The sequence below is a fragment of the Lytechinus pictus genome, chromosome 4 (assembly GCF_037042905.1).
Source record: "Lytechinus pictus isolate F3 Inbred chromosome 4, Lp3.0, whole genome shotgun sequence".
NCBI lineage: Eukaryota > Metazoa > Echinodermata > Echinoidea > Temnopleuroida > Toxopneustidae > Lytechinus > Lytechinus pictus.
Genome location: NC_087248.1, coordinates 14,091,278 through 14,105,458, shown reverse-complemented (window position 1 = coordinate 14,105,458; position 14,181 = coordinate 14,091,278). Strand labels below are relative to the sequence as shown.

The window sequence follows — 14,181 nt, the reverse complement described above, 5'->3', positions numbered from 1 at the left end:
ATGTGTTTAATTGATGGAGTATATGTTCCCTTTGGGATAACTTACATTCTGCGTGTCAATGTAAAAGAAGATATTAAATGTACTCTTGAGGTACAAGAAGGCATATAGTTGAATAGTTATCTCAAGTATTTACGTGTTTCGGTGTTTGTATGGCGCATAAAATCGGTCAAGTGCATCTTTTTATGTATGTTATATTATGTGTGTCCTTACATTGTGTGAGGGTGTACGCTCAAGTGTGTTCGAAAGACTGTGATGTGTGAATACTTTAATGTGTTTGTGTATGGGTGCGCGCATGTGTGTGCGTACGTGTGAGGGTGGGTCCGTGTGTGTGTGTGTGTGTGTGTGAGAGAGGGTACTTTCGTGTGTTAGACTGTTGGTGCAATATGGATCATGTTGAAAATTTGTAAGAGGGTGTGCTGTTAGGTATAATTATACAATATTTAATCGATGTGTGTTAAGATGTGAGTGGTGGATGTGTAAAATGTAGGAGTTTGCGAATGTGTGCATGTGCGTGCGGGAAAATAATGCGAAATGAGTGAATGGTATTATGTACTTTAGGGAGTGGGCATGTATCTACTATTGCATGGGTATTGAGATCTTTTTTCTAACTCCCAAGATGGCATTAAAACAAGGCTGTATGGATTTTATGTGTATATACTGAGAATGTAAAGATGAAAAAAAATCCATACGAAGTAAAGACTTTACATCTATCGCTTCCACCCCCCCCCCCGATCTCTATGCCTCTTTCCGTCTCTCCATCTTGCTCTCTTCCCTCCCTTCGCAGTCTCTGTCTTACTCTTTCAGGTGTTTCTTAATCTCTTTCCTATGATGTTTGACACCAATCCACACATTACCTCTTTTTCTCTCCTACTTCTTTCTTCTTTGATATTAACATTATTTCTGTCCACGCACAAACACACCCGCAGACCCACCCACTCGTAGTACACCTTTAGATATTTCTCTCCTCCATGATCCTTAAAGCTTTTAGAATACCATGACTTATATGAAGTATTTCTCGAGTTTTCGTCCTCTTCTAGAGAAGAAAAGCTATGGGGTTTTTTTACGACACATTACGCTCTCATTTCCAGGGTGTCAATCCGGGCAACTCGATATGGCGTGAGCTGGGAGTTAACCGCAGTCAACTCTATTCCATGTTAAAATGACTCAGATTCAGAATCTGACTTGTAAAGTGATGTGGCATATCAGCTGAGAAAGCGCTGAATTTAGAGCGAAAGCCAATAGGAAATCGAGTCATTTTGACAAGAAACAGAGCAGACTCGCAGTTAACGCCATTCAAAATCAAATTTGATACCCTGAAAATAAGAGTGTCCATGGTGCAGTGACTGCAGTCTGTGTAAAATACCGATTGGTCTACAACCGATTCAGCGTCTAAACTGTCCTTTTGGTCTCATCTCGGGTTCTAATACCATGCTGTACCACCAGTTTGTCTAATACACATTTGACACGTATAATCTATTTACAATTTCGTCTAATTCCCATTTAGGCTACTTCCATTCGTCTAATATCCATTTGGTCTCTCATCATAAATAGTCACGTTAGTCTATAAAACTGCTTAAGAACATTTTTTTTTATTGTGAGAAACTAAAATGAAATAGGTACCAGACGAAAGGTAAATTAGACCAATTGGGAATTACTGCAATGTATAGTAGATCAAACAGCAATAAGACCGATCGGTTGTAGACGAAATATATTTAGCCCACGTGATATTAGACTATATTAGAAGTAGACCAGTGTGTCATCTAAGATCATTATCATATTTAAACATAATAAGAATTAGATTATTGCAGTACTCAAAATTAACAAAATATACAAAAGTCCAGATTGATTAACTTGGGATTGTGTGCTGCGGCTTTTATTTTCGCGTTGTGAAGAAATTATTCTGTATACATTGAATACAACATCGTGTCATCTTTGTTGATTACAATTCTTTACTCCCGATTATTATATAAAGTTAACAATGATTTAAATATGTATTTGAAAAAAAAAAAAGTCAATTTTCAAGAAGGAACTGATTCATTTCGTAAATTGTAAAGAAACTGTTTAATGCAAATGGAATTTTTTTTAAAATAACATTTATAGATACAAAAACATTTCTGGGTAATCTGGATTATTTTTTTCGTAGTGATCGCATAATCATGTTGATTTTAGTATTATCCTTTGTAAACTTCACGAAAACGCATAAGTGGCGTCTGCGATCCTTCAATAAAATATAATCATGATAATATAGATATTAAATCACATTCTAATTATTATTAATTGCCTCACACAAGTATAACTTTTCTAACAAATATGCTGTGCAATATTCAACGCAAACATATACAAAATTAAAACGATAGTCTTGATAATACATAAGGTTACATTTCATGTAATAAGATACATGAGCCATGTTCGCATTCGCATTTTTACTTCCAATGGATGATAGAGAAATTGTTCCTGTGTGTTCGTGACATAAGACATGAATGATAAAAGCATTCGGTTTTGTTATGTACCTGAATGATACTAAGTAAAGTTTTGTCATCAGGATATGAATAAATGCATACAACAACATAATTACAATTTTGGTAGAATGATTGTGTTTGGGAAAATATTGATAAGGACAGTATAAGCATGAAAAGAAACGAAGTGTTTTATTTGGATGTCTCTAGAAAATAGTACAGGATGGACTTATCTTTAGACATGTCACGTTGGAAAAGTGGTCAATAATGCAAAAGTTAAAATGGCGCCTCTTTCAATTTTTGAAAGAGGCAACATTGTCCCCGATGAATTCATGAATTCACAACAAATAAGTCTGAAATTGAATTTACAATACTTATTTGGCATCCGGCATTTCCTACCCTTTCCCTTGATCTTTCTATATCAACTCATCTTCATCTTTTTATTATCTATCCTGCTTCCAGAATGGTCATCTTCATCTTTTTATTATCTATCCTGCTTCCAGAATGGTCTGTGAGTGCAATGGCATGGGACGTAGTGGTTGTGTTGATGAGGATGGGGGTAACTGGTTTATTTGAACTCTGAGTGGATCTGGCGTGGCCTGCCGAAGTCTCCACCAGCCTGAGAGGCACCCTTGTTGGAACCCATTTGAAGACCAATCATGTGCTTGCCAGCATCTAGCTGATCTTGGGAGAAATCCCTAATGTTTCCTTCGGAGTGTTTGGGTCCTAGGATGGGGCCGTCATAGCCGGGCTGGGATTGGGCCTTTGGAGGGGGGGGGGGGAGAAAGGAAAGAGTATAAGTAAGAATGAATAATAATAAACGAAAGAATAACTAGTATTGCGAAATAAAATATTTTGTGTAAAAATTTAACGTGCAGCAGTTTCCTCAGAATTTCCTGGAATTCTAACATATTTTTTTCATTGGATAGTAATCAAGACTCCCAGTGACTATTCATTCCAATAAATCACACTACAAAAATTATAATGACATTTTATGAAAATGGGGGTTCCCTTAATCATTGTTGTTTATGGCGGCCATAACTAGAAGCTTTCAACACCTACTTCCAATGGGTTATGCAATGAGCAAGGTGCGTTGCCATGTCAATTTATACAATATTTGTTAGGTATACTGGAAGCCCCCCCCCCCCCCCCGCTCGGAATTATCATAAAAGACAACACCCAAACCAAATTGGTCTAGAAAACATTCACCCAGTCTGTTTCTAACAAAAAAAATTGTCACCGTCTGAGTGATATTTTTACGCTGTTTTCGATAGGCGGATCAGGTTTTTTTTTTCAACCAAGTGATTTGAAAGAAGGAAAGTTGTTTAACAAAATTAGCTAGTTCTGAGATACAATTTGAGCATGTGGAGATCAATTGAGTTGTTCAAACCTCTTAAACCTGTTGCCATGAAATTCCGAGGGTATTACGTGACATAGCGGCACTAAATTAGTGAGGACAGGATTCCAATTATCGAGCCTCACTTATTACAAATACCGCTTGAATAGAAAAGCATGTATTTAGGTGCTTACAGCTAATAAGTGCATGTATTTTATTGCAAGGCACTATAGTAGGGGAGAGAGATAGGGTTCCCATGCACCCGAATGATATATTTTTTTAACCTACATTTTTGTAATCCGTAAGATGTGTAGTGAATGAATTTTGATGTTCCCAAAACGAAATATTGTCCCATGGGGTTCAAATTCAAGATGGCGTCCAAAATGGCCGCCATATTCATGGGATTTGGATTTTCGTACATAGATTCCGACACAAACATTCATTTGCCACAGAATTAGTGTCATATGAAAGATAAATAAATTTTCTACAAGTTGATACTATTCATGGGTGATGAAATGGTAATTCGGCTGAGATTTTAGTACAAAAAGTGCAATTTTGAGATTTTTTTCCCCAAAATTGAAAATTTGTGAAATACATAATTTACCATAAATCTAAGGAAAATAAAGGAATCGCCATGAAAATTTCTAGAAAACTTTCCTAATATACAATTATTAAGTGGACGAAATTCCAAATCGATGTCGTTTTTAGTCACAAACTTATTATGTCTCAAACTTGAAAATTCAATTTTCAGAAATTTAGCTTTTTTTACTGCATATCGGAGACTTGGATATATTAATGTATATTGTCACATTTTCAACCCAGAAAATGGAAATGGGCATTCATAAAATGCGAAATTATCGATTATTTTGTTGGTAGAATTTACTACAATCCCTTTATTCTTCGATTTCAAGTCGGTTGATATAGTTTTTAAAAGAATTAAGACTTTTGGCCAAAATTTGTGTGTTTTTTGTAAAAAAAATTGCACATGCACTGTTATTGATCAGATTTATTATGAATATCAGTATTAAATGCACAATCTCAACATTCGATATGAAAGATGATGTATCAACGAGAATATTTGCAGGCTTCATGCCACCATAAGTATCTTCATTTGCTTCAAATAGAAGGAAAATATGCTGAATGTATTGAGCGATTTTGCGCTAAAGTGAGGCCAAAAAGCAACCTTAGTGTGGCAGTCACATCCATGAAAACGATTGCAAAGTGATGAATGGTATGTCATTCAAATAATACAATAGCTTGGATCAGCCTCTCGCATCGATTGTGTAGGTATGACTAACACACCGTAATGTCCAGTATGTAATGTGCATGGTAAAAGAAATGTATCTGATTCAGAAGGATGCAAAGACAAAAAAAGGTGTTTCTGTTACATTATAAAGAAATTTATTAAATATTGTCTATTGGAAACAGTTATAAGATACACTAGCACTGCAGGTAAAAGAGATGAAGTTCTTACACATCAATACACAGCTCAAAGGAATATGTCGAAGCTACCCCCACTTTATCTGTATTTTGAATCTATGGCCTGTATTCCTAAATCAGGTTTATCTTCGAACACAAAATTAGTGTCATATGAAATATGAATAAATTTTCTACAAGTTGGTATTATTCATAGGTGATGAAAAGGTAATTCGGCTGATCTTAATAAGATAAGTGCATTTTGAAATTTTTTTCCCCAAAAATGAAAATTTGCAAAATACTTGATTTACCATATATCTAAGAAAAATAAAGGAATTGCCTTGAAACTTTCTAGAAAACTTTCCTAATATACAATTATTAAGAAATTGATTATTTTACTGCATTTTACAGACTTAAATTACTATATTGTCATTATCTTTACCACCCCTTTTCACCACATTGATAAGTTTTTCTAACCTTCACCTTTTCAATCCTGGAGTCGTATACTGAATGAATTTATTTTGATGTTCTGAAAACTTGAATATTGTCCCTTGGCCGCCACTTTGACAGCCATCTTGGATTCTGACAAAAGAACTCTTACAAATATTTTGAGGGTATTCTGAGTATGAGAAATTAATTGAGTGGGTTATCTTTATTCTTTACAATTTAAATCAAACAATTATGATACATTAAAGTGCCAAAAATGACAAAAACCTCTTACTGTTGACCAATGTAAAGAAGGGGAAGGCATTTTTGGAACATTGAGATGTGTATGGCTGTGTTATTAATCTATTTAATATTTTCAAAAGTAGAAAATGTGGTGACGAATCAGTACCACGGAAAAGGCCTCCTGTAAATTGCATTTTACAACTTCCAACAATTAACTTATATCATGTCAAAATGCAAGCTTTATGGTTCTTAGGGAGGACTTTGACAAACAGGCAGTCAATCTTAGAAGTCATTGGCAGGCTCATGTGCTACATTTGGGCGATCTTTTTTAGCTAAAACTTTGTGCTAATGTGATCTTGAAAGATATATTCCTGATCCAGAAGTTGTAAACTTTGGACTGGAAAAGCAATTTTGCTTGCTGCAAAATTCAAGAGAATTTTATTCTCTTTGAGAAAAAAAAACATGGAATTTTCTTGGTTGCCATCCGGGCAACCATGATGGCAGTTTTGGTTGCCAACGTCACCCGGGCGACCGCTAATTTCGATTCCTGCTTTGGAGTGGGGATGGTGGATGGAATTTCCCTCACGTGTGATCCGTTCCTTTTCAATATTCCTCCGTTTGGCTTTGATACTTCGTAAGACCTGGGTTCCTCACAGACTTTGGATGCTTTAGCTGGTATCCAAGTGTGTTATCTTGGATGTATAACTCTCACTGGCTGTCCTACATGCAGAGGTGGTGGATCAAAACTTGCATGTCGATAATGCACTTCCTTCACCTTGCCTTGCCTATTCAAGAGAAAATCAGTGGCAGTAGAATCTCTCGAGAAATAGTGACTTGATAATGTGGTTCTGATGGGTCTACCAAATAACATTTCTGCTGGTGATCTAAAGTAACTTTCGACTGGTGTTGCTCTCAGGTTCATCATTGCTAGTTGACTGTCTTGGCCAGTCTGAGAACATTTTGTCAACAGATTCTTGACTATACGAACCATCCTCTGAGCTAATCCGTTTGATCTTGGATAGTGTGGAGAAGAAGTAATGTGCTTGACATTCCACTTCTTTTTTTCTGCTGCCTTGCTTGATGTTTCTGGCATGTTTCACTCTGCTTTATCAACTGGTCGATGTCCTCGTTGATGTTTGACAAGAACACCGTCTCACGAGCAAGTCAGCTGGCACTTTCGATTCCCATGTGTCATAGGTGAAGCTGTCCAAGGATATCATTCCTCAGTGACTTCGTACGATGACTTGACTTCCCGTGAAGAGTATTCCATGTGATAATCCGATGTTATCTCTATACGACCAATACTGCATAAGGGATTTCAATAACTCTTGGATTGTTTCAGGCCAACTCTTAGTAACTATCTGCCATAATGATCTAGGTATTGGATCATTAGCTGTTTCTCTATGAAGTTCTGTCCTCTTGTGTTTTCTGAAGAGTAATAAGTCGATCGCATATGCGAATCTTTTTCCTAAGAGCAGATGGATTTAACTCTGACACCTAACGGTACATCGCATGCTTCCTTGGGATTACAAAGTCAACTAAATGAATCGGAAAGAATCATGTTGTTTCCAGGTCGGTAATTGACTTGAAACCTGTTTCCTTGGACTTTGATTATAAGCGATCGCTGTAGATGCGGCAGTGCACTTGTAAGAATTTTTTCCATATAATTTCCAGTGGTCTGTGATTGATTATGACTGTGAAGTCCTTCTCGAACTGATATTATAGAAGCGTTTGATACCAAACATTAGGACTAAGATTTCCCTCTATGTTTGAGTAGTTGGACTGTGCAATGGAAAGACTTTGGATGCAAACGCAGCAGGTTACCATCCTGAAGCAAGGCATGCTCCTAGATCTTTCATTGATGTATCCATCTCGACAGGCCTCTCTCTCTCTGAGTCATAGAACTGTAGGCATGCACCTGATGATACTGCACATTTCAGGCTGTTCAAGGAATGCTCATGATCATCGTTCCAGATGAACGGTACTTCCTTGTGGAGAAGTTATCGAAGTGGTTCTGACTTCTCCCACAAATTAGGAATATATGCTGCTAGGTATTTGAATAATATTAGGCATTTCTGAACATCAACCTCTTCGTCCTTGGGTAATAGTACTTGTGTAATGTGTTGGCTTCTACCTTGCTAGGATCTGAGTAGATATCTGATCTAGTGCACTTGGAGCCAAAGAAGTTGATAGCTTCCTTCTTGAACACTGAGCCTTCTTGCTTTGCCGTCTCCATGAACAAGTACCGATTCTTGTCGTGTTCCTCCACGTTGATCTTGTCCTACAATTAATGTGCTGCACTTGCGTGGTGCGTCTATGGTAGGTTTAGCGATGTCCTTGACATGAAACATCGTTTTTTCCTTTGAAACTACCAATAGCATCGAACCGCTCACTCACTTGTGATAAGTATTTGTTCAGGTTTAGGGTTAGGTGTTGGTGTGTCATAATTGTACATTGAGTAAATTGTGATAATTCCAAGGTCAGTGCAACCTAACAACCCAAGGATAGCTGAAACCTTGACATCTGGTACATAGAATGTCTATGTTGAACATTTTGGACTGTAACATTTTATGTCAAATTAGTGTACCTTTACATTTGATTGGAATCTCACCATAAGCTTCAAGTTTTACTGGTGTTTGTTTCACTAATGATTCCCACTTTGAACTTTATATTTCCTCGGCGTACGGACTATGATAGTGTTAGTACTTACATATGAGTAAACTCTTAGGTAGAGCTTATGTTGACCGGCTCTGTGGGCATATGTAAATGTTAGCAAATGCTACTGTGCCTTCTGAATTTACAACTGTGTGTGGTCCATTGGTATGTATTTGGATAAGTTGGATAGACTGCCTTTAGACTGATAATGATCAGGATCTGTGATAGTATCGTGTGCTGTGTCCATTTCGCTGATTGGTTAGTTCTTTCGACGTTTTGATTTTGATCGTGATTTCTTTTGTTTTGGTAAACGACCATCACATACCATGTCAGATCTTCGGTCATCTGAACTACGTTATGGTTTTTAACTATGATCACTTTTTGACTGACCACAGAATTACCCCCAATGATTTTTACTGTGGAGAGCAAATTCCATTAATATTGACCCCCAAATTGTTCATAGTTGTCTGAGATTGATAATTGAGGTTTTTTCCTTCATTATGAAAGCAAACGGAACAGAGTTGTAAACATAAGAGATATACAATAAACAGAATATTGGCTCTTCATAAATTTAGAAAAGAGTTAGAACGTGTTGGAAAATAAACCTGATTTTGGAATACAGGCCATAGATTCAAAATACAGATAAGGTGGGGTAGCTTTGACATGTTCCTTTCAGTTATGTATTGATATGTCAGAACTTCATCTCTATTACCTGCAGTGCTAGTGTATCTTATAAATGTTTCCAAAAGACTTCAATAAATAAATTTCTTTATGATGTAACAGAAACACCTTTTTGTCCTTTACATCCTTCTGAATCAGATACATTTCTATTACCATGCACATTCTATACTGTACATTACGGTGTGTTAGTCATACCAACACAATCGATGCGAAAGGCTGATCAGAGCTATTGTATTATTTGAATGGCATACCATTCATCACTTTGCAATCGTTTGCATAGGTGTGACTGCCACGACGTTGCTTTTTGGCCTCACTTTAGAGCAAAATCGCTTAATACATTCAGCATATTTTCCTTCTATCTGAAGCAAATGAAGATACTCATGGTGGCATGAAGCCTGCCATTATTCTCGTTGATACATCATCTTTCATATCGAATGTTGAGATTGTGCATTTATTACTGATATTCATAATAAATCTGATCAATAACAGTGCATGCGCAATTTTTTTAAACCAAAAACATACACATTTTGGCCAAAAGTCTTAATTCTTTTAAAAACTATATCAACCGACTTGAAATCGAAGAATAAAGGGATTGTAGTAAATTCTACCAACAAAATAATCGATAATTTCGCATTTTATGAAGGCCTATTTCCATTTTCTGGGTTGAAAATGTGACAATATACACTAATATATCCAAGTCTCCGATATGCAGTAAAAAAAAGCTAAATTTCTGAAAATTGAATTTTCAAGTTTGAGACATAATAAGTTTGTGACTAATAATGATATCAATTTGGAATTTCGTCCACTTAATAATTGTATATTAGGAAAGTTTTCTAGAAATTTTCGAGGCGATTCCTTTATTTTCCTTAGATTTATGGTAAATTATGTATTTCACAAATTTTCAATTTTTTGGAAAAAATTCTCAAAATTGTACTTTTCTTATTAAGATCTCAGCCGAATTACCATTTCATCACTCATGAATAGTAATAACTTGTAGAAAATTTATTTATCTTTCATATGACACTAATTTTGTGGCAAATGAATGTTTGTGTCGGAATCTATGTACGAAAATCCAAATCCCATGAATATGGCGGCCATTTTGGACGCCATCTTGAATTTGAACCCCATGGGACAATATTTCGTTTTGGGAACATCAAAATTCAATCAATAAACGTCTTAAGGATTACAAAAATGTAGGTTAAAAAAATATATCATTCGGGTGCATGGGAACCCTACCTCCCTACCAGACTACTACGGGAACAGTCTATTGATCACCAATCGTGAATAGATGTGTAGGGGGAGGTGTCCGCTTTTCAAACATAAAAGAGTTGAGGATTACAGGCCATCTTCGGCATGGGCTGTCTACAGGGCACACATTTTGGTAGGCTACTCTTATTTAAATGGAGTGCTTTTTGGGGAAAGGGGTTAGGCCTTCTTCTATTACTCCCGATGACAAACTATTGCATCTGTCAGATCTTAATCTTCTTTAATATTTTAATAAAACTAATATATGTGATATGAGCTTCTTTTATTATCCACTTACATAGCGACCAAGAGCGACAATGCACTGTGTGAACTGTGGGATGTTCTTTGACTCGAAAAGATCGTTGACTTGGAAGACTTCTTGGTCCTTTAGTCCAAATGTCTTGCATCCTTGGATAAAGGCTTCGAGGTTTGCCCTCTGTTTATGATGGCCAAGACCGGGTTGGATGGAAGTAAAGTCCCAATGTCCCGTAGTGCCAAAGGAAACGAGGAAGGATTCATTTGGCAGAATGGATGCGGGTGCATCCATAATTGAAGGGGTTTACCACAGAATATCCAAAGGAAATGTGGCGTTAGTCAAGGATAGATCCACACCGGCAGACAAAGATTAGATAGGTAGGCCATGTACCAGACGAGTCCAGGACGCGTCAAGATGTGTAGGAGTTCATCAGTTACACCAGGTGAGCAGTAGACAGGTAGGAAAGATTAGAATCCAGAGTTGACGACGCAATGGATGTTATTCAAGAGAAATGGATGATGTGATGTGAAAAAGTAGAAAAAACAGAAATCAGATTGGTTGTTTGTTGGTTTGTTTACGAGCGCAGTTTAAAATAGGTCTTAATTCGAATACTTTCCACAAGCATGGTTTGACAACTGTCATGTCTTTAAAGATGTGTTAAAGTACAGCATTGAATACAAATGTTTTAGATAATTACGTAGATATCAAAAGATAAAGGATTTTTTTTTCAAATCATATAACGGTAGATCATTGCATCTCGTGGAAACTTATCGGTACAAGTGTTTTATTTTCATGAGGCATGCAATTGTTTTTTTTTATTTTTCAGCAACGTATCAATTAATAACGTTATTTTTTTTACATTAGAAAATTTGGCGTAAATTACCTGGTTTCATTTAAGTTGATATCAGCAAGCACAAAGCTTTACCAACTAAATCCATCGGGTCGAGAGTGTACCTAAAACTTTATGTAGCCGACGTAACCAAAGCACAAAAATTGTATCATAATTAATTTTTATTCGTTTTATTCTTCTCAATTTTCATGTATTACTTATCTGATTTGAAGTATTTTCGAATCGCTAGGTTTTAAAAAGAGCGACGAACCTGCTTGAAAACGGCACTTGAGGTATCGACCTTCTTCACCGCTCCGTCACAGAATTTGTTGACCAATCTGAAAAAGAAAATGATGATTCATTCGTAAATAATGAATATTATTCGTTGATTTATAGACATTGCAAATCTATCAACGTTCTAAGACCTGTCACCTTTTTGCATTTGAACCCCTAAAACGCGAACAATTTGATAAATTGTCAAGTACATCAATATGTTATTCAAAAAGTAATTTATGAAAAATGAATTGATTGAAATAATAGGCGAACGTGACTGTGTGCATCCAACGTAATTCATCTAAGTGGTCATACGATATTCCTATCAAACAATCTCCCGTGGTAATCGTAAAAAAACATATATATATTGCTGATGTCTGCAAGAGAAAGAACTTTAAAAATGACAAGAAATTCAAACAAATGAATACATGAAATGAAAGAAAGATGCATTTACGAACCGATTGAGGAGAACGCCCTTGATGGATGTTGATAAATGAGAATGAATAATGGTCAGCGTAGTGGAATAAAAACACAATCGCCTCGGGTAATAATTGTAACAATTACCCTTCAGTGGTAGCCGTGGCGTCTTCGCCGTGGTCACGTGACTATTGTGATTGCGTTACACATAAAGTAGTAAAAGTATCCAGAGATCGCGTTCATGCCAAACGCCTCGTGAATGATGATAAAGATGATGAAATGAATAATAATATGAAAAACCGTAGCTGGTATAATGGTACACAGGTAAAATTGCCCCCCCCCCCCTTAAATGGAATCCTAGTATTTGTGCGTACATTTTAAAAAAAATCTGATCCAATAATTCCGATAATAATATTAAGCGACCTTGTAAAATAAAAAGAATTATTCATTAAGTTTTAATCAACGCCTTAAAGCAAGTATTCAAATAGGTCGACTGAATCTGATTTACCATACAATATCAATCATCATTAAAACGATACACGTGTGAATTAAAGCTTATTATCGGATAAGAGTTTATGAAAATAAAAAAGGAATACTTTAAACATCAGGGCCGTGCTACAATAGACCAATGTATAAAAAGTTTCATAATTTATCAAGAAAAAGGAAAAAGTATTAACGTAAAGGAAATAAGGGCGTCATTTATCTATTCACTTAAGATGATCAAAACGTTTGTTATAGTTATACTTATTTTATACGAGTAAAAAATACTTTGGTCCTGTAGCCTCTCCATTATCTGTGATAATATAATTATGTAACTGTATAATCATTATGTAATACCTCGAACCTGGTTGAACTTCTACATAAAATGTTGTGTTAATGGATGCCGAATTTATTATAAGCCTATTTGTATCATGTTTATTTCCCATTCATTCTTCTGTTTCGTTCGTATTCATCTGGGAGCCGTTCCTTAAAGTTAATTAACTGATACAAAATATGTAATTGATGAGTATATCTGAAAGGAATACCCATATTATTTTATTCTTATCGGTCGTCGAAGAGTAATACATTCCTCTCAATATTTCAGAGGAGATAAGAGCCCCTCCCCCCTTGGATGAGAGAAAAAAAATATGTCATTTAAAATTTGGAATAAATATGACGAAAACTACTTCAATGAAATTGAATGGATGTTCTTTGCCGCAACTGCAGTAATGATTTTGTTAACTCAATTAAATGCAATATGAAATATTTGTATACGTACAGAAATTTTTCATTGTTCCCTAGTAACACAATGTCAGAAATGTTTTGCATAAAAAATTGGTTTTTAAAGAAAAGTATTTTTGGAATGAGGATGATTTGGGCCTGTCATGTACACTGCCCGAGATCGATATACACCACCAGCCAAGCCATGACCACTAATATGACATAGATGTGACAAACTAGAAACAAATAATACCCCTTTCAGTAACTCTCTGGTCCAGATCAGGCCTGGGCTAAGACGTATTTTTTTTTTGGTGCAGGCTAAAATAGCCCGCGCCATGCCCGGGCTATTTTGCTGCTGCTTTTATCAGCACCAGACCAGCGCCATCGTAAAAGTAGCATAAAAAACAGTGCGGATGTGCTATACTGAACGCTTATGGTGCGGACTATTTTAGCGGCGGGCCTGGTGGGGACCAAAAAAATCATGAGTTACTGAACACGTTATGATTCTGCTCCTTTAATGATTTTCTGGGTACAAAACTAAAGATAAAATTATTCCTTTCATTGGGCCGATTATAATGCAATCTAACCTATTTCCGATTGAAAAATTTGTTATATGAGTACAAAATGTGAATCATATATTCAGAATTCGACAGAATGATATTTCCTGACAATATTATTGAGAATCATGACAAGAATTAATCATGCAACATTTAAATGTGACATCTCTTTGATCTTGTTGATCGGGTTC

The 14,181-nt window shown here is 36.0% G+C and overlaps 1 protein-coding gene across 1 annotated transcript; it reads right to left on the bottom strand.

Annotated features, from left to right (window-relative positions):
* Positions 1 to 1,479: 1,479 nt before the first annotated feature.
* On the bottom strand, positions 1,480 to 11,886 carry LOC129259492 (myophilin-like; the record flags this gene model as incomplete). Its single annotated transcript, XM_054897774.2, has 3 exons — positions 1,480 to 3,219; positions 10,757 to 10,894; positions 11,815 to 11,886. Coding segments are annotated over 3 exons (405 nt in total), but the record flags the coding sequence as incomplete, so codon positions are not given.
* Positions 11,887 to 14,181: the final 2,295 nt, after the last annotated feature.